This window comes from Manis pentadactyla, chromosome 3 (assembly GCF_030020395.1).
Source record: "Manis pentadactyla isolate mManPen7 chromosome 3, mManPen7.hap1, whole genome shotgun sequence".
Classification (NCBI taxonomy): domain Eukaryota; kingdom Metazoa; phylum Chordata; class Mammalia; order Pholidota; family Manidae; genus Manis; species Manis pentadactyla.
Genome location: NC_080021.1, coordinates 67,286,193 through 67,313,555, shown reverse-complemented (window position 1 = coordinate 67,313,555; position 27,363 = coordinate 67,286,193). Strand labels below are relative to the sequence as shown.

The 27,363-nt window shown below is 38.3% G+C and overlaps 1 protein-coding gene across 8 annotated transcripts in view; it reads right to left on the bottom strand.

Annotated features, from left to right (window-relative positions):
• The window catches only part of SLCO5A1 (solute carrier organic anion transporter family member 5A1), a 167,660-nt gene that overhangs the window by 76,081 nt on the left and 64,216 nt on the right, over nt 1–27,363 (bottom strand). For all 8 annotated transcript variants that reach the window (XR_005024922.2, XR_005024923.2, XM_036886276.2 and 5 more), the window contains one exon: nt 1,633–1,765. Coding sequence is in view for 6 of the 8 variants with exons in the window: in XM_036886276.2 (XP_036742171.2) it covers nt 1,633–1,765 (133 nt within the window). In the remaining 2 variants the exon portion in view is untranslated. The remainder of the gene's footprint in view (nt 1–1,632; nt 1,766–27,363) is intronic.

The following is a 27,363-nucleotide window of genomic DNA, read 5'->3' as shown; positions in this document are numbered from 1 at the left end:
TAACTTGGTCCTCCTCATCTTTCTTTCTCCCTCCAGATGTTCCCTTACTGCCACACTCTTCTCATGGACATCTAAGCAGAACATGGAATATACATTGGCTATGCATATATATTTTTTAATAATCTAGTTTTCTGAGAATAAAAAAAAATTCTTATTCTGATTCATTTCAGAACCACAAAGAAAACAGTAGTTGAGACCAAAAATTTCATTATTGGTCAAGAGCTTAAAGCTCCTGTGTTATTCCCCCGATGCTGACCAGAGAACTTCCTTTTTGTATGATATGAAAATTCTACCGGGTCACACTCATCTAGCAATTAGTACTTCCATCTTCAAAAGAAGTGTTATGAAACTTAATATTTGTTAATTGCTTTGAAGATAGTGCTAACCATGATTTGCACAGACCTCAGAGTTAGGAGGTTATTGTAAAGTCACAAAGGGAACATGACCACTCTAAGAAACTCTAACACTAATTTCTAATACTGAGGGATTCTTTTTGTCATAAATGGAAATTTTCTTATCAATGCATACCTATTACTGATCCATGTTAGATGAATTCAGGGTCCCAATACTTTCTGCTAGTGCTTGCTAGCACAAAGCAATAGCTTGTCATGTTCAAGTTGGGGACTATGAAAAATTCAAACACAGCCCTGGCCACTTGCTAGAGAACCTAACATCCCAAGTTGGAGTCCTCATTGTAAGTCCTAAAAACTACTTATCCAGCAAGGCAATTAAGGGTTGGCAAGTGAGAGAGCAGCTAAATCTCCAGCAAACCTGGGGAAACAGTTACCAAGTGAAAAGATTCACTCAAAATGTGCAGAGCAAAAGTAAGGCTAGATTCTGGGCACTGTGGAAGAGCTGACAAGAGAGAAAAACAAATATAATAAGGAAGTGGAAAGAAAATATTTTCTAAAAGGCACAGAAAAGATATTGAAAGCTAGGATGAAAGTACACAGGAAGTCCCTTTCCCTTCACTCTTCTATGCAGGAAGAAGGCACCACAATCCTAAAGAACGGGGAGAAAACTGAGGTTCCCAGACCCTTTGTCTTTGTTTCCTATTGTTGCTATAATTACCACACACTTAGTGACTTAAAACAAAACAAATACATGTCCTAGTTCTAGAGGTCAGAGGTCTGAAAAGGGTTGGGAGGACTGCATTTCTTCTAGGGGTGCCAGGGAGGGACCCATTCCCTTGCTTTCCTGGCTTCTAAAGTCCACCTGCATTCCTATGCTTGTGGCCCCTTTCTCCACCTTCAAAGTATGTCATTCTGACCTCTGCTTGAATCACCACCTCTCCTTCCTTTGCCCTGACCCTCCTTGCCTCACTCTTTCCCTTCTAAGGGCCCTGGTGATTACACTGAGCCAACCCGGGTCATCCAAGATTATCCTCGGTCTCAAGATCCTTAACGTTATCACACCTGCAAAGTCCCTTTGCCACATCACGTAACACGTTCAAATTCTGTGGGGATTAAGACATGGATATCTTTGGGGGATTACTATCCTGCCTACCACCCTGCTTCAGGGGACCTTTAGTTATTTTTCATTCTCCCATTGGGGACATTTTTTTTTAACTACAAGGATACTATGACTGAATTAATAATAAGTGAAATGAAAAGTCTAGTAAACACTTCTTACCAGTTTCCAATGAAACGAGGGTCATTCTGGTCAAGGTGAACAGGACTTCTGGGATCAACATAAAAACCAATGAGAAGTCCACCTAATAAATACCCCACTGCAGGACCAAGGGCTCCCATGACATACATGATGGCTGAGAAGACAAAAGGGGAAACGTTAACTATAGCAAGGTGCTTCCTCAGCTTCCGTAATTGAGTTCAGTCATAACATACACATTCACAGTTAAATCCAGTTCATAGCTTCCAAAAACAGAACTTTAGAGATGTATCTATGTTGGTATTTGAGTTTCAAAACATCCTTTTATTTAGCCGCTGCCTCTTGTCCCCTTAGAACATCAGAATCATCTGGAGAACTTTTCAGTTGATTTGTTGTCTTTTAATGTAAGTGCTCAGCCCCCACCCCCACTTCAGACCCACTAAATTTAAATTGCAGAAAGTACAGACCCCAGATAGTTAGTGAAGTGGCCCCTGGATCATCAAGACAAGAAAAGTAGTCTCAAGGAGAAAAGAAAAAATGTCACTTTTTTCTTGCAGTCACAGCTGCAAAATTCCAACAAGCTGAGGGATCTCAAAGCCAGATTTTGCATGAAGCTGGTTGCAGCCAAATTGGCAAATCTGCATAAGCACCTTCAAATCACTAATATTTTTCAAATCACCACTGTAGAATCAAAGAAGATCTCACAATGCATTTGGTTTATTATTAGTTGAGGAACCTTACTTAGAGATTAATAAATCTGAAAGGCATGAGTAAGAAGGTCCAAATGGAAAGCACCAACCCATAGCTGAAGTAAAAAATCATTTTTTAAAAGTACATGCTCAAAGACACAGGGGGATCTTTCCATCAGTAGATCGGATAGGTTGTCTTTCATCAAAAAAATTTGGCTATCCAAATGGGCTTCTAGCAAAAAATAACAGCAAAAAAAAATTCTGTCATTCCTTTATATTGTTTCACTGCTGTGACTTTGAATTCTTAAGTACACAATATTTGGTCAATTTTTAAATTTTAAGGTAGGTATAAAATTCCCTGAAAGTCACAGAAAAATCTAGCCACACTCCAAACCCATTTTTTCCTGGTGCAACTCTGTTATATGTGGACAAATTAATAAACACTTTTAAGATACTCCTGTGTGCAAGTCATGACAACAAACTCAGGAGTTACGTATTTCTCATTTGTACTGCCTTCATGCATTTTACAAATTGAATTCATAAGTGGTTTGCCATACCCTTTAAATAGTCCTATATTTACCAGAAAGTAAATGGGACTCATCAGAATAGCTTCACTTCACTTTATCATCTGCACCTAAATAAACCTTGAATAATCTTTAAATAATCTCCTGTTACTTCTAACTACAGATAGTAATTTAACACCTGCTCTCACTTTTCACTCTGTTTCAAAAGAGAAAGTACAGTGTTTATTTATTTTACAGAATCATCTACTTGAAACAGTGGACATTACATGCTTTGACCCCTCCATCTGGGTTTGGAAATGGAGAACGGAGGCCCAGCCGCAAGTAACTGGTCTTGTGGACATGCTTTCATTAAAACAAAATTACAATTTTGAAAAATATCTTCTTAGCCTCTCTGTTTATAGCCAAAAACAGAACTCAAGAATAGAAAGTATGATTTCAGGTCCAGATTTTTATGTTTACACCTCCAGGCCAACCAGCGCCATTTACACAACTTAAAACTATAATGGGGCCAAAAAGTGACATGAATCATCTTCTCAAAATAATTCTCCTGGCATGAAAGAGACTGTCTCACAAATACAGACAGGGAAAAGGGTACTTCAGCCATATTGTTGATGCCTGGGCACTGAGTGCAGCATCTCAGAGTGCCAGGCTGCAATGAGCAGGATGTGTGCTGAGTAGCCTCGCGATTATCCAGTGACCGGAAGCCAATTAAATAATGTTCACCCAAAAACCTTAACTAGCTTATGAAATACAGATAAAGCTTTTTGAAATTCAGCTATGAAATCAGAGGAAAAAACTATTTTTGTTATATAGCACTTAGACCAGTAGAATCATTCTTTATTAGCAGAAATACATATATACATTTAGAGCATAGTGTAATAACTATACTATATATAAGTATGCATTTATAAGTATATATATCTGTAGATATATATACAGATACAGATACAGATATATAATAGCGTGTTGATATGGTCCCACTTAGTAAATAAATCATTCTGGCCACTGAGTTCACATTTATTAATTGATTAGGCAGTGGCATCCATGCAGAGCTTATTAGAGGGACAGACTGTTGAATTAAACTCAGACCACACCCTTCCCTGGTCAAAATTCCCGATTCTGGAAAGTGGCGGAATAAGAGGCTCTTGCACCACCTCCTCCCAATGCACACCTTCCACAGCCACGGATACAAAGGGCCACTGGAGAGGCTACCACACCTGCTCCGCTGCCCGGTAGTCCCCTGTGCACTCGCCGTCCCAACCCCCTGCTGGTAAGGATCCCTCCCAGAGGCCGGCCCCAGCCAGGCCCAGCATCCCCCAAGAGCAACTCCGGGCCCTGGGAAGTGCAAGCCAAGCATCCAGTCCGCAGCAGTAGATAAAGCCGAGCCTCCCAGACAGCCAGGAGCAACGGGCCCAGTCCACCCCACCAGCACTCCGGTGTCAACCCAGCCACACTGGGAGGGCCTACACGGCCCACACAGGGGACACGGGGACACCTGGGAGTGTCTGGTTCTGGGGCAGTGCACTCCTGAGCACCACTACGTAAGGGCACTGCTTTCAGGACCAGAAGACATAGCTCAGGTACCTAATACACAGAAACAAACAACAGTGACACAAAATGGGACAGAGCAATGTGTTCGAAATAAAAGGACAAGGCAAAAAGCTAAAAAAAAAGAAGAGCCAAACAAAATGAAGATAAGCAATCTAACTAGTAACAGAATTCAAAGTAATGCTCATCAGCTTGGAGAGAAAAGTGGATAAACTCAATGAGAACATCAAAAAAGAAATAGAAATTACAAAAATGAACCAGTTAGATGCAGAATACATTAACTGAAAGGACAAATACACTGGAGGGAATGAACAGACCCAGACACTGAGTTTTAAACCTGGGAACACCCAGGGGATAAACACTCCTTCTTTACCCTAAAACGTGCAGCACACAGTCATTAATTCAGTTATAATATCTCACATGATTTTTTTTAAAACTTCATTTGCAAGAAAAATCACTTCATTTAACCTTAAAAAAAATTCCCAATTACCCCCAACTGCCTAAAGAAAAAGACTCAATTGCTCTATCTGTTGTTCAAGAGTGGGACAAGCTGGGCTCTTGCTGTTGTTTCAACCTAAAAACCTACTGTCAGTACTCAGGGCTCCATGTAGACTGATTCTCACAACAAGCCAGGGCAGAGGCTCCTGCCTGCCTTGGCAGACCCACAGAGTACCCCTGGGCCTTTCTGTCTGAGACCCCCCACCCCTGCCCCATTCTTCAAGGCCCAGCCATGTCCAGCACTGACCAACCTCATCTGAATGGTCTGTCTCCTCAGAATCCCTGTAGACTATGTTGTCGGCCCCAGTGGCCTCTACACTTTTTCATCATGCATCCCTGTCAGTGCATGCAGTGTACTTTACTGTATAATATGTATTTATCACTAGTCTCTCTCACAGCTTACATCTAATAGATCTCTCAATAAATCCTGCTGGTTCTACCATCAATTCCTATCCACTATGCTGCTGCTTCTCTGTCCCTCTATCCTGGTCCAACATGATAGAATCCGGGCCTGAGTACCACCTTTTGAATAAGCCCACCCACCATCTCAGAGAGACCTAGGTCTCATCTTACCTAGGCTACAAGCATTCTCCAGAGGACATGTCAGCAAGCCACAAGCCTACCTTTCCCCTGACCCCTCCCCTCAAAAAGCCCTCCAAAAAACTTGGCCATAAAAAGCTTCTTAGCCTGTAAGAGACACCTTTGTTCTGCTAGCCAGAACAGGGGGGTCCCTCTCAGGTTTAGCAATAAACCTGCTTGGACTGTGGAGTTCACGTGCCTTCTTTTTTCTTTGATCTACCCCCTCTTTTCCTTTCATCAATCCCCTCTTTTTTCTTTCACAAGGCACCACTGTCACCCACTGGGAAAATTGCTCTAGGCCTCCAACTGGTATCTCTGCAGCTGCCCTTACCTCCCTACCATGGATTTTCAACACAGCTGCCTTGATGACCATGAGCAGCCAGATCATGTTACTTTGCTCACACCCTCCAGTAGCTTCCACTAAAAGCTTAAGTCCTTTTTCATGGCTGAAGGCCCTGCCCATCTTTGCGCCTCATATCACCTCTCTGCTTGCTCTCCCAGCCTTTTCTGTGTTCCCTTGGCTGCAGTCACATTGACCTTCCTCACCCTTCCAGGCACGTTCCCCCCTCAGCATGTCAGTGCTTGCTGTGTGTGTGCATATGAATGCCTGTGTGTGTTTTCTCCCCCTAGAAAGCCATGTGGTTCATCCCATTACTTCCTCTAGACTATTTCTCAAACAGTTCCTTCACACTGAGGCCTTACTCAGCCATCTTATCTAAAAATTTATAACTCTTTCCCCAACCCTTCCCACTTTTTCTCGGTTTAATTTTTCTCCTTCATATATACTGCCACACAACACACTATTTCCTTTGTTAATCTTATTTACCACCTGTCCCCCCACTGGGACATAAGCTCATTCAGGTGGGGATTCTTGTCAGTAGTACACACTGTTGTGTACCCAGAACCCAGGCAGCATATGAGGCACCCAACCAACATCCACCCCTTACTATTCATTCCCTTCATCAATCCCATTCAGCCAGTGAATGTTTTACTGTCATTAAAAACTACAGATGTCAGCAACAAAATTCTTCCTCAGTGTATATCATCTCTTGATATATTAGCTAATGACAGGGATGTCAATACCTATTTTGTATAGTGAACTGGATAATTTCATGTGTTATGACTGTATGTCATCAGACCTGATTATATCATCAGTGGTTTTCTCTTATGATGAGGAGCTCATACTATCCAGGAGCACAGGCTATCCAATGAACTACCAATAAACATATTAATAGAAGTCACAATCTTTTCTTCCTGAACTGCAATGGATTGCTGTACCCCCTCAGTTGTGCACAATTCCCCTTTGAGGGAACACTGGACCATTACATTTGAGATGAAGTATGACTTCCTGTTTACCTCTCCTTATCTCTTCAAATATTTATACTTACCATTTGAAGTAACTCTTCATCCCTGACAGCAGGAGCCTTATCCTATATAGTACCATGAAGTGGTTAAAGGACAGACTCCAAATTCTTAGGTCCAAATCCCTGCTTCAATTCTTACTAATTGTGTGAACACCAGCAAGTTGCTGAACCTTGTTGAGCCTCAGTTTCCTTATCTGTGAAATTGAGATGGTAATTGGGTTACTCATAGAGTTGATAAAGGTATTAAATGAGTTAATTCTTATACATATGTGGAATGTCTGGCACATGATGAGAGCAACATAAGAATGCTGGCTTTGTATACTCTGAAAACTGTAAGATACTCATAACAGAAATTAAAGAAGACACAAAAAGGTGGAAATCTATCCCATGCTTATGGATTGGAAGACTTAATATTGTCAAAATGGCCATCCTGCCCAAGGCAATTTACAGATTCAATGCAATCCCTATCAAAATACCAACAACATTGCTTAAATGAACTAGAACACATAGTTCTATTCATTTAGAAACACAAAAGACCCCAAATAGCCAAAGCAATCCTGAAAAAGAACAAAGCTGAGAGGATTATATTCCCTGACTTCAAGCTATACTACAAAGCCACAGTAATCAAAACAATATGGTACTGGCCCAAGAACAGACCCATAGATCAATGGAACAGAATAGAGAGGCCAGATGTAAACCCACACATATGTGATCAATTAATATATGACAAAGGAGCCATGAATACACAATGCAGAAAAGACAGCCTCCTCAATAACTGATGTTAAGAAAATGGGACAGCTACATGCAGGAGAATAAAACTGGATTACTGCCTAACGTCATACACAAAAGTAAATCTGAAATGTATCAAAGACCTGAATGTAAGGCATGAAACTATAAAATTCTTTGAAGAAAACATAGGCAAAAGTCTCTTAAAAATAAATAAGAGCCCTGGTCTAGCTTGGATTAACACATAGTCTACAGGCACACACCTGATCATCTACATTTGCTCTCTTACAACACTAAACTATGTTTTCTACCTTTATCTTGTATCTACCTACCACTTCAGCATTTTATTAAAAATAATAATACTAAAGAGAGAAATGTGGTATCCACACATAAATCAAGTATAAAAACCAAATGAATATTCATATTTGAACTGATTGTTTATAGTTCATAATGCATGAGCAAAACCGAAAGTTTCTGTGATGACTGCCCTTGTACTGTTCACTATGTAACTTATTCATTATGTAAGAATTTGTTCTCCATGTAAGAACTTGTTTGTTATGCCTCAGAAGATTGGAGACTGACGAAAATTAGGCTTGGGGTGGATTAATGATTGTGCATTGAGCATTGACTCCCCTATACAGAATTTTATTGTCGTTAACAACCATTTGATCAATAAATATGAGAGATGCCCTCACAAAAAAAAAAAAAAAAAAAAAAAAAAGGACAGACTTCCAATGGTAAAATAAATAAGTAACCGGGATGTAATGTATAGCATAAGGAATATAGTCAAGATATTGTAACAGCTTGGTAGGGTGATAGCTGGAACCTAGAATTATGTATATAAATGTTTTATCACTGTGTTGTACACTTGAAACTAATGTAATGTAATACTGTGCGTCAACTACCCTTCAATAAAAAATAATTATTTTTTAAAAATAAATAAATAAATAAATAAATAAATAAATAAGAGTCATTTTTTCCTGGACACATCTCCTCAGGCAAGGGAAACAAAATAAAAAATGAACAAGTGGGACTACATCAAACCAAAAAGCTTCTGTACAGTAAAGAACACCATCAACAGAACAAAAGGCAACCTACAGTATGGGAGAATATATTTGTAAATTATTCAACCAATAAGGAGTTGGCAATATATATAAATATATAAAGAGCTCGTACACCTCTACACTAGAAAAGCAAATAACCCAATAAAAAAATGTGCTGAGGACCTGAACAGACATTTCTTCAAAGAAGACATACAGATGACCAACAGATATATGAAAATATGCTCCACATCACCAATCATCAGGGAAATGCAAATCAAAACCACAATGAGATATCACCTCACCCCAGTCAGAATGGCCACTATCCAAAAGACAAGAATTAACAAGTGTTGGACAGGATGTGGATAAAAGGGAATGTCAACTGGTGCAGCCACTGTGGAAAGCATATGGAGGTTCCTCAAAAAACTAAAATTAGAAATACCATTCAACCCAGCAATTCCACTTTTAGGAATTTACCAGAAGAAAACAAAATCCCTGATCTGAAATGATATTTGTACCCCTCTGTTTATCGCTGCATTATTTACAATAGCCAAGTTATGGAAGCAACCTAAGTGTCCATCAATAGATGAATGGATAAAGAAGATGTGGTACATATACACAGTGGAATATTATCCAGCCATAGAAAAAGAAATCTTGACATTTGCAACTACATGGATGGAGCTAGAGGATATTATGCTCAGTGAAACAAGCCAGGTAGAGAAAGACAAATACCATGTGATTTCACTTATCTGTGAAATACAAATACAAAGCAAAACAGAATGAACAACCAGCAGTAGACTCACAGGCACTGAGAAGGGACAGGTGGTTACCATTGGGGAGGAGTTGGGGTAGGTGGGTAGTGAGGGTGAGAGGGATACAGGGGCACAAAAATTCTCAATGACAATGTAGGTTGGTCACAGGGATAGTAGTACAGCATGGAGAATATAGCCAGTGATTCTATAACATCATCCTATGTTGAGAGATAATAGCTGTACTAGTGGGGGTGAAGATTAAATAATAAGGATAACTGTTGAACCACTGTGTTGTATACCTGAGTCTAAAATAAAACTGCATATCAATTTTAAAAATGCTGGCTTTGTTACTATTATTTTATATTAACTGAACACACAGTTGAGTGAGCATGAAAGGCCTTCAATTAGTGTTTATGGGTTCATCACATATTTTATTAGCCATGCCTTACATTTTCTCTATTCTCATGCTTCAACATCTGGGGCCTTGCTGACTCTGGAGGGACCACTCCTCCCAGCATCAGCCAACTCCTGAAGGTGACAAACAACTTGCCTGGGAGTGCACTTTGCAAATGAAAACCAACCAACCCAGAGCCCACACCCCAACCACCTCTTTAATTGGTCTTACACTCCAGGCCACCATCTACCTGCCCAGGTACTGGACAACTAGGGACAGCCAGCACACCCCAGAGTCTGCTGGAATTAATTGAAACAGCCAATCCTAAACCTGCTTCCCCTGCCTCACCCTTTGCTTCCCAGGGAGACCATAGCAAGGGCTCTTGCCCACAGTTCCTCCCTCTCTCTGCCTGCAACTGACCCTGGCCCTTCCCTGTGCAGCCCCCTGTGGAATGGCATGCCCCCTCCTCTTGGAAATTGTAACTATCTTTTTTTTATTGAAGTGTCATTGGTATACAGTCTTATATTGGCTTCAAATATACAACACAGTGGTTCAACAGTTACCCATATTATTAAATCCCCACCCCCACTAGTGCAGTTACTATCTGTCAACATATGAAGATGTTAAAGAGTCACTAACTATATTGTCCATGCTGTACTACCATCCCCATGACCAACTTATATTATGATTGAGAATTTTTCTTCCCCTTTATCCCCCTCACCCTTCCCACCAACCCCAGCCCCTTCCCCATGGTAACCAATAGTCCCTTCTCAAGTTGTCTATGAGTCTACTGCTACTATTTTCAATGGCAACCATTTCCTGATCTGCTCGCCTTAGCAAACCTCTAATCTCCTATTAATACACTATGTTTCAGAACAACATCACGGTCAGAAGAATGACTGTGCCCCTTATTCCCCATCCCGTGCCTCTGGCTTCTCCTTTGTCTGGATCTGCTTCCTTCCCACCTTGGCAAGGCACACCAGCTCCCATCACCTGCTCTTCAGTCCAGGCTTAGACCCTGAACTGCCTGAAGTCATCTCACTCTCTCTCCTCTCGCTGCCATTCACTGCCCACCCAACATCTCTGTGCTCACTTGAGCCATAGCCCTAGACATTATGACTCTGCATCCATCTCATCGTGCCCAGTCAGTACATTTGTACCTTCCAGTAACACTCCTCAGGCTTGACCCTGTCCCCAGACTCTCTGCGTTCCATGTGCTAACTGCATGGCTACTCTCTATTCCTTTTTTTCCAGAACACCATATTTATTTCCAGACCTATACCTATCTCCATGGCCCACATTCTCTAAGGGAAGGTAAATATCAAGACCTTTCTACACAGGCTACGTCCCACACCTCAAAGCCCAGCACCTTAATGAGGCCTCCTCTGACTCATGGAAGCCACAGGAATGTCTCCCCTTGAATGTCACATCAACTTTTATCTGCAACATCCAGTGCATCAGGTTGTGCATTACTGCTTCTCGACATTCATCACCTTTTTTATCTTTCTGACTAGGTTCGACATTCCTTGAGAAGGCAACATGAACTATACACTTCTACATTTTCCCCAAGACCTAAAACACACACCTATTCACACAGGAAGCACTGAAGTCAGTATAGCGCAGGGAATATGAATAAAGACTGCAAACTTCTCAAGTTAGACTCCCATTCCCTGCTTCTGTGCAATCACGGAAGTTATTTAACCTCTCTGGGCCCTACTTGTCTATCTAAAAATGAATACTAAATAAGATTATGTACATAATGCACTTAGCATATAATAAACATTGAATAAATATTAAGTTGTATTTCGATGTATTGAATGATTACCTATTCATTCTCTAATAAATATTAAATATTAATTTCCCATAGATAATACATTATTTAAGAGATGACATACTTAACAACTTTAGATTTCCTTAATAAATTATTTTTTCTGGAATCACTGTATTTGATCCAGGAGTTAGTTTTGATAATGGACTGGGCAGATGAGAGTGGGAAAAGAAGAATATTAAGACCTTTGTATCCTCACAGAAGGGACGCACAGAGTACCTTCCTGAAGCATGTGCCTATGTCTGTCTCTTAAATAACCTTTATTCATTTTCTTAAATAACTTTTAGGGTTTTTCTAATGATTACAAAACATAATGTGGAGTCCTTGTAGAGAAAACTCTCAAGAGCACAAAAAACAATTTTTCGAAAGGTCATACACAATCCCTACCATCCAGATAATAATAGTAGTAATAGTAATGATTTTTTACTATTCATACCGTATAAACATTTTAAGTACCTAAAATTATATACTACTTATTGTTTTAAAATGTTTTTTCACCTAAAATCTCAAACATTTCCTATGTCAATAAATATTCTTCTAGAATATATTTGTAAATGGTATGTCATCTTGTGGTCGTGACATCCTCCTTCCTTTAATAACCCCTCACAGAGGCCAGCTTTTTGCTGTCCTACATAAACATCTGACTTTGATTATTTCTCTGAAGACTCTATCAACCTGTTTGGAGCTTTGTTACTACATGTGCTCCATAGAATCAGATCCCAGCCTGAGGATCACAACCCCCACCCTCAAACCAAGCTCAGCTGGGTGAACCCTTCTGGAGTTAAGAAACACCTTGATGGGAGAGGTCCTAAAAGACCCCCCTCAGTAGGGTGGAGCCAACTCTTCACCTTCACCCTGGACATCACAGCTGGTTCAACAGGGAAGCAAGTCTGGGGAGGGAGGACTCACCAACAGCTTGGCGTCTGTCTCCTTGCCTGCTTCCAGCCTGTTGCCTTCACTTACTTTTCCCCATCCTGCTTTACCTTCAGACTTTTCATCTTAATTTTCCCCTTAAATTAGAGGCTCAATTTTTACTCTATTGTGTGATCGTTTACGCTTTTTACATTAAAGCACATCAACTTCTATTTTGAGTCCCATTTACCATCATATTTTTAACTTTCCCCTATAGATTTAGCCTTTATTATAATCTAACATTTCTTTTACTTTTACATCATAAACTGTTTTAGCTTTTGATCTTTATCTTTTAAGGCATTTTATCTTTTTTTTTTCATTTGAGCATTATATTTATTCCAACATATAAAACTCGGAGAGGAAACATTAAGGGAGAATACCAAAGGAGTAAAGCGTGCCGGTCACTTTCTTTGTTTTTCCATGCCAGCATTGACTTCCTTGCCAGTTGACATATTGAATCCAAAGCAAGAATTTCCTGGTGGTTTTCTGAATTCTACACTTACAATCATACCAAATTTCTTAATTCTCATATGAAGCTTCTCAAGAATGCCAAGTTCTTCTTCAAGTTCTTCTAAGAAACTTATTCATTTTCTTCCAAAAATATATTCAATTCATTCATGATTCTTGCTTGTTTCTCCTGAACTTGTCATTCATTTCTGTGACCTCCATCAGAGGAGCCAGGGGTCCCCACGGCACCACCGGCTCCAGCTAGTTTGTCTCCTGGCCCTAGGCCTGCATTTTATCTTTTTAAAAAATTTTTTGCAAAGGGGTTTTCACTTTCAAAATTAACTTTAAAATTTTTCTTTTAAACTATTTGTTTTCTTTTATTTCTTATAACTTAAGTATGTCTGCTTAATTCTTTAGCCCTATTTATGAAGCTAATTCTTTTATTTTTATAAAATCTCTTGATTTTAAATTTAAAACTTTAAATCCATGTTGTACTCCTGAATTTTACCTTATTTTTCATGTTTAGTGGTTTCTCTTCCCTTGTTTACCTTTCTGACAGTATCTTCTTGTCACAGTCTTTGTTTATTTTAGTCTTCTCTTATGTTTTGCTCATTTCATGATCAATTTTGGTAATAGCTCAGTCCCTGAGAGGAGAAATAAAAGCAACTACAACCCAAGGCTCAGTGACTATGGGTCACAAGCACCAGCACTATGCTGTGGAATGCAGGAAGGGAACAATTCTCTGTAACTAGCACAGAGAGAAGACAGAGGAGGCTTCATGGAAAATACGATTTTTGACACAAGCTACAAAGATGGAGGAAAGAACACTAGAGGCTGAGGGGCCCACACAGGCAAAGACATGCAAGTTTGGAAGTGTGTGGCCTGTTCAGGGAATTCCAAGTCATCTTGCACCTGGGGTGCAACTACCTTAGAGAGCAACTGCCACTGACCCCACCCTCTTTCTGGGCAGAGGCCTCAGTACTCACCATGGTCCCCACTCTGAGGACAGTGAAGATGTGTGGCAGCATTGTACTAGCATCCCTTACCATTCAGTGGCATTTAGAAATGGTTTTTCCTTTGTTTTCCACATGGCAGTAAAGGAACAAGTCACTTCCACTGTGCTATTGAGAGTAGGTCCTGACATCTAGAGCAGGAAGTCAGAGAGCTGGTCCTTGGAGTTTCCTGAGCACTTAATTCTCAACTCCCACTCTCTTCCCTCCCTCCTCCCTCTGTCCTTCTGCATCAGTCACTGGAATCATCCAGGAGTTGAGGCTAACATGCTGCAGATGGAGGCCAGTCCTTCCACTCATCCCTGTGTCCCTAGCTCTTAAGAGCAAAAAAGACTCCCCTTCTCATTCATGCTCTTCATTTATAGGCAGAATTCAACAGCGGTAGACATCTTTTCTTTCTATCTGTTCAGTTTCTATTCTCCCTTCTTTAGGGAAACACAATTCCATTTTCCTTTGGGAACCACCCACCCCTCACTGCACACAGTCTGGATGGCCTGTCATTCATGGGGCTTTGCCCTCCATGATTCACTGGTACGCAGGTGACCCACCTAGGCCAATCAGAAGCTCTCTCCCTGAAATACCTTCCCCTAGACACTATGTGGCTCACTCCCTTACCTCTTCCAGATCTATGCTCAAAATGTCACTCCTCAGAGCAGCCATAGCTCACAGCATATCTAAACACAACACCCCCATCACTCTTTATCACCTTACCCCGCTGGAGTTTTCAATATGACATTATGTTTGTTCAGTTGCTTACTATGTGTCTCTCCCACTGGAACATCAGTTCCACGAGAGCAAGGACTGTTTTTCTCATCAATGCCTAAGCAATGTTGATCAATAGCACTAATAAACATCATTGACTAGAATTGTGAGGAAGGCATGAACTAGAATCTTGGGTGAAGTAACAAAAGCAATTAAGAGTATTCGTCCTTGCAGTATTGCCTCAAAGAGTCATCCACTGACTCATGTTCCCTAGACCCCTAGGGTGACGTCCTTGTGAGCCATCTCTATCCTGCTTCCCCATAAAGTCCTTGGTTTGACAGAGGTGATTCCTGTGGTTTACAGTCACGGAGCCCTGACTCTTACCCTACCCCACTCCAGGCCTGGCCCTTACTTCCGCCAGGCCCTCCACAGGTCACCTCCCTCCCCGTTTGGGTTTCCTGAGTTCTCAGAGCCTCCTTGTAACTGGCCTGGATTTGCTGCACCTTCAGGTAGACTTGGTCTCGCATTTATTAGCCTCGGCTCCATGTTGCTCTCCACCTCCCACTTCTCACCCCTCGCTGTCCACCAGGTCCCCACACTTCCTCTGGCGCAGGACCCGCTTTCTCAGCTGACCCACACACAGGAAATGCTGCCAGAAACAGCTGCTGACAGGGTTTTCAGTCACAAGTATAACTCAGGCTCAGTCACAGGACCTGGGACTGCACCCAGCACGGTCCCACAGAGAACATTCTGCTTCATGCCTAAGGTCCTCAAGTGACTACTAACCCCAGTCTGGGACACAGTGATAGGAAGTCTTACCCTCCTGAATATGTTTGGTGGCACAGCTACAGCAGATAACCAAGGACATGAGACGCAATCTACACTTCGCTGGGATGTGACAGTCCTGACACGAACTCGCATTCACCTTGCATAATTCCTTGAAAATCAGCCAAGGTACTTCAAAATTAGCACCAGAGCACCACATTTAAAGAAAATATTCCCTCATTCATTCCTTCCACTCACAAGCACAGGCAGAAAAGCGATCTCTGATCTCGGTTACTTTGAACAGCAGTTTTTTTTTGTCTTTTAAGTGATTCAGTTGTTTTGACACAGGCCTGACAGCAAAAGAACAGCTGTCCCAGAAGCCAGGGAATCGTCTATCACTTTGCTAAAACATTCAGAGAGCATCTTAGGTCATAAATGAGAAGGGAAAGAGATTAAGTAGATTCAGAAAGTTTTTCTTCGCTACTCTCATGAGCAATAGTTGGTTGATATTCACTATCTTCCCTTAGAAATATTTTCCAAGTAATTTGTTTCTAAAGGGAACACACAAGTAGAGACAAAGCTAGTTACATTTAGTTAATATCTGGGACAAGGGAAGAAGGGGTGTTCCATGTGCTGTGGTGTTAAAATATCATATTGGCCACCTGTAAGTGACTGCTGTCTTTACACTTAATCCAGTCCTCAAGAAGATCCACAAGAACAATCACCAGGAGAGCATGAAAAAAAAAAAGTCAGGTCATATTTTTCAAAATTATATTTCAGGGCAAAAAGCATTTTTATTAAATGTTAAGAATGGATTCCCTTAGAACACAAACAGAAAATGCATAAGAGAATATTCCTAATATTAATGAACACATGAGAAACTAACTTCACTAGTTACCAAAGAAATAGAAGCTACAAACAATGAGATTCATTCTACTAATTAACTTAGTAAAGACTAAAACATGACATTACTCAGAGCAAATACAAAACTAGTTATTCTCCCCCACCGCTGGTATAGACTTGCACCTGGTACAAACTTTTGGATAGCAGTTCACCATATAAGTCATGATGACATTTATTACCCATTTTGTGTAAAGAAAAACAGAAACAACATTGATAGTAGTGATAACTACATTTTGATACACAATGCAACTATTAATTTTAATGTTTACAAAGAGTTTTTATACCTTTAGGAAATACTTACTTTTAAAATTTAAGTGAAAATGAAGAATATAAAGTTCTGTTGACAGTTTGATCATGACTATGTCCAAAAACATACACTTAAAATCAAGTCTGTCTACAAAAAACTATTAGTAATAATTGAATTTAGCAAGGTTGTAGGATAAAAGATCAGTATTTTAAAATTGAATTATATTTCTATATACAGGCAACAGTAAGAAATTAATACCATTTACAACAGAATAAAAAAATATAAAATACTTATAAATCTGACAAAATATGTGCAACACCTATACACTGAGAAATTGCTTAAAAGAATTAAAGAAAATCTAAGTAAATAGAACAATATGCCTGTTTGTAGGCCAAAGGATCCAATATTATTCAGATGTCAATCCTCTCAAAATCAAGCTACAAATTCAATCTAATTCCAATCAAAATCCCAGCAGACTTTTTGTAGAATTGACAATCTGATTCTAAAACTCAAAGAATGTATGGAATAGACAAAACAATTTTGTAAAAGAACAAAGTTGGAAACTAAGACTACCCAATTTTAAGACTTATTATAAAGATACTATAATCATGACAAACATAATATTGGCTTAAAGATAGACAAATAGATCAACAGAATAGAAGAAGAGACCAGAAACAGGCCCATACATAGATAAGGAAAACAGACTTTTGACAAAATTATGAAGGTAATTCAATGGAAAAAGAACCGTCCTTTCAACAAATGGTGCTGAAAACCATATATAAAAAATTAACTCAAAATGGATCATAGACCTAAATATAAAACCTGAAATTATAGATCTTCTAGGAGAAAACAATTGGGGGAAATATTTTTCAACACTTTACTAAAGAAGATATATGGATGGCAAATAAGACAACATGAGTTTGAACTCCACAGGTCGATTTACATGCAGATTTTTTCCCAATAAGTATATTGGAAAGTATTCTGGAGATTTGTAACAATTTGAAAAAACATTTTCTTTTCCCTAGTTTGCTTTATTGTAAGAACACAGTATATAATACATATACAAAATATGTACTGATCAACTGATTATATTATCAGTAAGGCTTCCTTTTGGCTATTAGTAGTTGGAGATCCAAGAATTATATGTAGATCTTCAACTGTGGAGGGTTGGCACCACTAACCCACATATTCTTCAAGCATCAAATATATGTGAAGGATGTTCACTATCATTAGTCATTAGGAAAGTGCAAATTACAACCACAATGAGATACCACTAAACTATTTAAATGATGAAAATTAAAAAGACAAATTGTACCAGGTATTGGCGAGGATGTGAAGCAACTAGAACTCTCATGCACTGCTGATATGGAATGTAAAATATTACAGCCACTTTGGAAAACAGTTTGGTAGTGTCTTAGGGAGTTTAACATATACCTATCATACTAGGTATTTCACTCCTAAGTATTTTCAGAAGAGAAATGAAGGCATATGTCCATACAAAAAATTAAATACAAATATCATAGAAGCTTTATTTGCAATAACCAAAAACCACAAATAACAAAATGTCCATCAAGAGGTGAATGGATAAACAAATTGTAGTATCTAGCAATACCCAGGAATGAATGGATGATACATGCTAAAAACATGGATATATCTCAAAATAATTAAGCTAAGTGAAAGAAAACAGCCATAAGAGAAAAACACTGTGATCCAATTTTTTTAAGAAAATTCAAATGAATCTGAAGTAATAAAGGAAATAGTCTGTGATGACCTGGGAGTGGGAGGGGGATGGGGCAGACAGGAGGAATTACAAAGAAGTTCAAGGAAGCTTTTGGCAATATTGGATATTTTCAGTCTTGATTGCGATAATTTTATGGGTGAATTATATATATGTCAAACCTTATCAATCATATAATTTATTATGTGCAGTTTATTTTATGTCAATTTTACCTCAGGGAGAAAAGGCCAAGTATTCTAAAAGTGGATTCCAGTGATGGTTGCACAATTCTATAAATTTACTAAAAATCATTGAATTATATGCTTCCACTGGGTGAATATTATGGAATGTAAATTATGTGTCAAAAAGTGATTTAAAAAAACCTAGAAGGAAACACATCATGTATTTAAAGTTGTTAGCTCAAGGTAGTGAAATTACCCTTCAGTTTTTTTGGTGCTTTCTTTATAACTTTCTATGTTTTCAGGTTTTTCTAATTAAATGTAAAGTTTAATAAGCAAAAAAAAAGTTTTTAATGTGCCTTCCAACATTAGTACTTTTATCTCTTTTAACTACTAATACTCAGCCATCAAATTATCATCTTTGTGTAAATTTATGACAAAACATTTTTTAAAACTTGAGGGAAGGCTTTAATGGACTTGTTGTATTTGTTCTTATATCTATAGCACCTCCTACCGGGATACCTGACACAAAGTAAGCATTTAGTAGAACTCTGGTAAATGAACATACAGTATTTGTAAGGCAATCCCCCAATGTTTCTTAAGATTGATCTGTCCAGCACTTCATGGTGACTTCTCCCAGGCTAAACTATTATAACAAATAAGTTAAATTATTATAACAAATTAGATCAAGAAACTACTGGCCAAATTTGGTAAATAGTTTCATTGGAACACAAACACATGCATTTATATACATATTGTGTGTGTCTACTTTCACACCACAGCAAAAGAACAACTACTACAAAGACTATATGGTCCTCAGACTAAAATATTTACTATCCACCCTTTTACAGAAAAAGTTCACCAACTCTTGTAATAAATGGCAGTTGTTCCTTGCATGTTTACTCTGTTCCAAGTATCAGCTAAATGTTTGAACACATTAGTTCTTTTAATATTCATCTCTAAAGTAGTTAATTATCTAAGCTATGGATTAAATCATATGTGTGGGGTTTTATTTAAATGTATATCTGGAATGCATAGTTTTTTTTTTAAATGCATATCTGGAAAAGCTACTTTTCCATAAATGTCTTGCTTATAACAAATTATCTATGTAGATAAAAAATTACAAAGACAAAAGGAAGGAATATTTGTATACAAAAGAAACTCATTTATAAAGGCAATTTTTCCAGAATAGGCCATTTCTTAAATATTCAATTTATGAGTATAAACCCCAAGTTATATTTTAGTTGAACTATAATTCACTGTGAAGCAAAATGATATCATAACTATTGTTTGTTGACAATCTTCCGGAAACTAGACTAGGCACTTCACATCTTTTGTGCCATTCAACACTAACAGCTTTATGGAAAAAGAACACTACCATTCCCAGTTTACACATGAGAAAGCTGAGTTCCTGAGAAATTAAGATCAACAGTTAGTAAGTGGTAGAGCCAAAATTAGACCTTGGTTCTCTCTGAAACCAAAGCCTATCCTCTTTCCATTTATGAACACATGTCTCTAAAATACAAAAAAAAAAGGAAGTATATAGGTCTCTACTACTGAGGAAATTAATCCTGTAAGAGCTGAATATCTTAAAATGTTCTTGGAACTGTTAGTAGCAGGAATCTTAAAAGTATTCTAAATGAAAAAGAAGCTCATTAGTTGGATTCCTTCTCCAGTTTTATTACTAACTGGCTGCCATAAGGATGGCAGAGAAATGTACATTATCTGAAAAATACATTCCAAATATGTTATATGACATTTACTTCAATAATTATGGTAAAGACTCAGAAGAGTGTACCAGCTGTTAAGAGCAGATTAAATTTATCTCCTGGGAAGAGTAAGTCACTGCCAGGAAGCACCTTCCAGGTAAACAGGCATACAGGTATGATACAACTCCTGTTTGCTCTCCAGGCACTCAGAGAAGCATGAGTCCCATAGGAAGGATCCAAGTCTGCAGCAACACTTAAGTGCAAGTGGAATGCTGTCATGTGCAAATGCCCCTACAGTCATGGCAGCATCATGACCATCCACTGGATTTAATAGCCATTGAAGTGATATAATCTCTTTGGGACACCTTTAATATTGCCCCCTTTTTCCCCATCAATCCACAGGAATTTGTTCTAGTACAGTAAAACCACTTACAACGAGGGCTCATTTTAAAGCTCATTCTTATATTTAGAGAAGCATTAGTAGCCCAAGTCTACCATCACTGACTGGGGAACTATTATTAGAAGATAACATCAGGCATCTATTATATGTACTAAACCCCTTTATATGTATTTTCCCACTTAATCTTCACAGCAGTCTTATGAGGCAAGGACTGTTACCATCCTAATTTAAGGCATTTTCCTTTGTAAACATTTCATTGATGAAAGAATAGAATCAATTCGCCTGAATTAAAAATAGATAATCTCTGACTCTGTCATCCAATAATAACAAAGATAGTTTTTTAACTACAAGCAGTTTTACTAAGTTCAATATGCCTAAGCCTTTTGTGTTTCTTCTATCACATAATACTTTAACTTACAGGGGTAGAATAAATTCTCATTTGGAAAGCTGGTCTACACAGCTACTGTCTATTTTATGAGGAAGAAATATGGCAAATGACCAATGTAATATCAGGCATTTTCTTTTAAAATAAAAAATAATGTTCAATGCCTTAGGGGCAATTATGATTCAACTCAATATTTGAGTGGTTCATAAAGGCCCTGGCTTCATTATAAGATGTTTGTGTAGGCCTCAATCAGAGACAGGCTCCATGATCTTAGACAAGATACTTCATCTTGCTAGACATGCTTACTCAACTATAAATAGGGGAGCATAATTTATCTGCTTCTGAGAGTCATTTGGATATATGAGATAATGCACATAAAACCCTTAACACTAAGTGCTCAGTCAATATCAGCTATAAAAATTACCATTATTATTTCTATTATTATATCTAACTGCACAATTAAAATTAAGATCTGAGACAACACAGGACCTCAAAGCATCTTCACAGCAACCAAAAGATGATGATGTTACAGTCAGTATCATTTTAGTGTTAAATGTATGTAATTGTTTCCATAGTCTTCAATTACAGCAATCACATTCTCTGGTTATCAGATAATTAGAATATTCAGTTATCCAAAATACCCTATTCCCTAACCATTAACCAATCAGTAGTAACTCATTGAAATGATACTGTATGAAATACTTGGGTGTTAAATATGATTGATAAAAAGGGCCATACCCCTTCCTGAAAAGAGTTTATGGGGAGCTTTTTCTTGAGAAACAAAACACACAAGAAACTATAGTTGGTGTCCTAATACTTCTTGGATAAGTGCTAAATAATGAATGGTTCCAGTAAGAACTCAGAAAATTTAAGGAGAGAGAAATGGAAGAATAAATGCCTCCTCTGTGCTTTTTAAACACGATAATTAATCCTCAAAAAAAATCTGAAAGATAAGTTTAATTAGTTCCCACTTTATGGAAGGATTCTTACCTTTGAGATGTTAAGGGATATACACAAGTCACAAAATAGTAAGTAATGTATTCAAGCCCAAGTCTGTGTGACTCCAAAGTCTGAACACTTACAATATGTTGCATGACCTCCCATGTAACTTTAATGAAGCCACAAATGAAATCTCACTTTCCACCTAAGAAATATCAAAACCAAACCACAGAAGAAAAAAAAAAAAAACCAAACCATCATCAGTATTCTCCCAGAAGAAAGATATTAATTTATGCAACAGCCAAATAACACATATGAAGTCTCAACACGAAGCCCTAATTCTTAAAAAGAAAATCCTGATTTGTCTTAGGAGCTATTATAATTTTCAAAGTTACCTTAGAGATGTTTTCATGAATTTACTGTGTGAAATTTTCAAATTTACTCACACAATCGATCAAGTTCTCAAGGACATTTCTAGAGTAATCACTTTTAGGGCATTAATTCTGAGACCTGGTTAGAGATAATATAGCTATTTCGTAATATTTAATAGTTCAAAATGGGAAGTTAATATACTTCTAAAAATACCAAAGGATTTTTAAGAATGTCAACTGTGATTATCGAAAATAGCTTTGAGTTATATCTAATTATCTCATACTCTGTTTAAGAGTTCTGCATTTTGTATCAGGGATGGCCTTAATAAATAACCTCATTTGATAGGTGGCAACTCTTTTTTATATTTTAGCCCATTCTCAGTGATCTTGATTTATCACTATCTTTTAAACCCCATGACTCATCCAATCCCTCAATTTTCAAGACTTTCAGGAAGTTTCACCAACAGGTAAATATAGTGAGGGGGAAATACCTAGATACTTACCAAAAGCATTTTTAAAAATAAGAATTCCTAGCTGTGACTAAGAGGCTTCAGTGCTTATACTACAATATTTAATTAGTATTATGCACCAAGTTTCCATAATGTCATGAACCTTTGCAGATCAGCTAATGGAGTTTTGGTAATGCTATTAATTAGTTAAGAAACCTTAGAAACAATTACTGATTTCCCCCAAGAAGTAAACTCTTCATGATTTAGCACACACAAAACAAAGAAAAGGAGAAGGCTCATATCTGATCATCTGGAACCCCTCAAAAAATCATCTTACCTAGAAGTATCTAGATAATTGAGGGAAAATGATGTTTATGTCACATATTTGAGGAAAGATCTGAATTAATGCTTTAGTAAAAGGATTGATAACCTCAAGTAAATGATAACTCAGACCAAGAAAACAGTAAATAGTTAAGGATCTATTTATTTGACTATGATTTTAGAAAGAAGAGAAAAGATTCATTTAAAATATTCGTAGATTGAATTTGCAAAACTGCCTCCTTGGGAAAAACATGAAAACCCCTTTATGACCCAGGGCCAAGTGGCTCTCCACCTCATATAAATCCTCATGTCTTCCTCATGAATGCAAACAGACACCCTCACTGACAACCCAAAGAATGAAATTAAAGAGAGTTTTACATCATTTCAATTCATGGCATCTAGCACTATGGCACATCAACCTCTTCTTATGAAGAGTAATTCTATTCTTTCTTACCTTAGACACATTTCTGACAAATCAAAAGTCAGACCTATATATGCCCTAAATTGACATATCATTTTACCCCATTGGAAGTTGTGATGGCTAAATTTATGTGTCAACTTGACTAGGCTAAGCCACACCCAGATAGCTGGTAAGACATTATTTCCTGGTGTGTCTGTGAGGATGTTTTCATGGTATCACATTTGAGTCAGTAGGAAAGAGATCCACCCTCACCAATGTGGGCAGGCATCATTAAATCCTATGAGGGTTTGAAGGTGAAGAAATGAAAAGTAATAGAAGGAAAGGTAGAGGAAGGGTAAATTTTCTCTCTCTCTTTTCTTGAACTGGGACATCCACCTCCCCCAACCTCACATGGGAGTGCCTGGGCCTTTGGACTCCCAAACTTGAACCAGCAGGCCCCTGGTTCTCAGGCCTTCAGACTTTAACTGAATTATACCATCAGCTTTTCTAGTTCTCCAGCTTGCAGATAGCAGGACTTCTAGGCCTTCATAACTAGGTGAGCCAATTCCTATAATAAATCTCCTATTGGTTCTGTTTCTTTGGAGAGCTTCAAATATCTAACTTTTTCTTTTTTTTTTTTTTTTTTTAGATAATTATTTTTTATTGAAGGGTAGTTGACACACAGTATTACATTACATTAGTTTCAGGTGTACAACACAGTGATTCAACATTTATATACATGATAATTCTAGGTACCAGCTATCACCATACCAAGTTGTTACAATATTTTGACTATATTCCTTATGCTATACATTACATCCCGGTTACTTATTTATTTTACAATTGGAAGTGTGTACTTTTTTTTTGGTTGTTGTTGTTAGGGCATCTCTCATATTTATTGATCAAATGGTTGTTAACAACAATAAAATTCTGTATAGGGGAGTCAATGCTCAATGCACAATCATTAATCCACCCCAAGCCTAATTTTCGTCAGTCTCCAATCTTCTGAAGCATAACGAACAAGTTCTTACATGGAGAACAAATTCTTACATAGTGAATAAGTTACATGGTGAACAGTACAAGGGCAGTCATCACAGAAACTTTTGGTTTTGCTCATGCATTATGAACTATAAACAGTCAGTTCAAATATGAATACACATTTGATTTTTATACTTGATTTATATGTGGATACCACATTTCTCTCTTTATTATTTTTAATAAAATGCTGAAGTGGTAGGTAGATACAACATAAAGGTAGAAAACATAGTTTAGTGTTGTAAGAGAGCAAATGTAGATGATGAGGTGTGTGCCTGTAGACTATGTGTTAATCCAAGCTAGACAAGGGCAATAAAACATCCACATATGCAGAAGATTTCTCTCAGAACAGGGAGGGTGAGGTTCTAAGCCTCACCTCTGTTGATCCCCAATTTCTCACCTGATGACCCCCCTGCGACTGTGCCTGTCTTAGGTTGTTCCTCCCTTGAGGAATCTTACCCGTCTCTGGCTAACCAGTCATCTTCCGGGGCCATACAGGGAAATGTAAAGTTGGTAAGTGAGAGAGAAGCCTTATTGTTTGAAATGGTTAGCTTTTTATTTCTTTGCATATTTATGCCCTGTGGCTTCTATGCCCAGCATTTGTCTTGAGGTATCTTTACCAATTGGAAGAATTATGATACTCGGTAAATTTGATATGAGGCACGAATTCTATTTAAGAATTCGTTGTAATTAGGAAGGAAGAAGAAAAGCTATAGAAGTAGCAGGCGGAAGAAAACATGGGAAGATTATTTCTTTGACATATCTTCTTGTAGAGTAACTTCAGCATGTATAGATTTTAAGCTACTACTTAAATTGCGCACACACATTAACATAATAGGAGTATAGTTACATAACCCAAGCATACCTGTAATTACCAGCCATCTCCAGTGAAACCAAGAAAACCAGTTAGGCACCCTAGGCATTTGTGAAAACTTATCAATGATATGATGGTTATTATCTAACTGAATTTGAATAGTTTGAGAAAAATCAGACAAATTAAAACAACCCATTCCTGGGCACTGTTCACATCCCATATGTTCTTTTAACAGTAAATAGTCTGTAGTTGTAAGATTTTGGAGCGCTATAATTTGCACTTCTCCTAATTCTTGGTTGAGTTCCAACAGTATAGATCCAGTCAAATTTGTTGTTTTACTGTATGCACAGGCCAGCTTAAATATCTCCTTCATTCCCATGGCAAGTCCAGGAGCTGGTGGGATGAGTGCATCTACAGCTGTAGCAGTGCGTGGATCTTTGTTGGGGTTTTTTGATGATCATCTTCTGGCATGAGTCTTCCCGAGAGTGCTGATGTTGGAAGTTCTCTTTCATATCGTATCTTAGTTCATTTTCGGGGTAGCCAAATTAGGCTTTGATCCTCTGTATAAACACAAACAGACCCTTTGCCTACACTTTTATATGTCCTTTATATCATTGTGTAGAACTCATTAGAGGTCACCACATAGGAACTGCATTTTTTTTTTTTAATCATTAATCTACACTTACATGATGAATACTTTGTTTACTAGGCTCTCCCCTATACCAGGTCCCCCCTATACACTCCTTTACAGTCACTGTCCATCAGCGTAGCAAACTGTTGTAGAATCACTACTTGTCTTCTCTGTGTTGTACAGCCCTCCCCTTTCTCCCACCCCGCTATGGATGCTAATCTTAATACCCCCCTACTTCTCCCCCCCTTATCCCTCCCTACCCACCCATCCTCCCCAGTCCCTTTCCCTTTGGTACCTGTTACTCCATTCTTGAGTTCTGTGATTCTGCTGCTGTTTTGTTCCTTCAGTTTTTCCTTGTTCTTATATTCCACAGATGAGTGAAATCATTTGGTATTTCTCTTTCTCTGCTTGGCTTGTTTCACTGAGCAAAATACCCTCCAGCTCCATCCATGTTGCTGCAAATGGTTGGATTTGCCCTTTTCTTATGGCTGAGTAGTATTCCATTGTGTATATGTACCACCTCTTCTTTATCCATTCATCTATCGATGGACATTTAGGTTGCTTCCAATTCTTGGCTATTGTAAATAGTGCTGCGATAAACATAGGGGTGCACTGATCTTTCTCATACTTGATTGCTGCATTCTTAGGGTAAATTCCTAGGAGTGCAATTCCTGGGTCAAATGGTAAGTCTGTTTTGAGCATTTTGATGTACCTCCATACTGCTTTCCACAATGGTTGAACAAGTTTACATTCCCACCAGCAGTGTAGGAGGGTTCCCCTTTCTCCACAGCCTCGCCAACATTTGTTGTTGTTTGTCTTTTGGATGGCAGCCATCCTTACTGGTGTGAGGTGATACCTCATTGTAGTTTTAATTTGCATTTCTCTGATAATTAGCGATGTGGAGCATCTTTTCATGTGTCTGTTGGCCATCTGTATTTCTTTTTTGGAGAACCGTCTGTTCAGTTCCTCTGCCCATTTTTTAATTGGGTTATTTGTTTTTTGTTTGTTGAGGCATGTGAGCTCTTTATATATTCTGGACGTCAAGCCTTTATCGGATGTGTCATTTTCAAAGATATTCTCCCATACTGTAGGGTTCCTTTTTGTTCTATTGATGGTGTCTTTTGCTGTACAGAAGCTTTTCAGCTTAATATAGTCCCACTTGTTCATTTTTGCTGTTGTTTTCCTTGCCTGGGGAGATATGTTCAAGAAGAGGTCACTCATGTTTATGTCTAAGAGGTTTGTGCCTATGTTTTCTTCCAAGAGTTTAATGGTTTCATGACTTACATTCAGGTCTTTGATCCACTTTGAGTTTACTCTTGTATATGGGGTTAGACGATGGTCCAGTTTCATTCTCCTACATGTAGCTGTCCAGTTTTGCCAGCACCATCTGTTGAAGAGACTGTCATTTCGCCATTGTATGTCCATGGCTCCTTTATCAAATATTAATTGACCATATATGTCTGAGTTAATGTCTGGA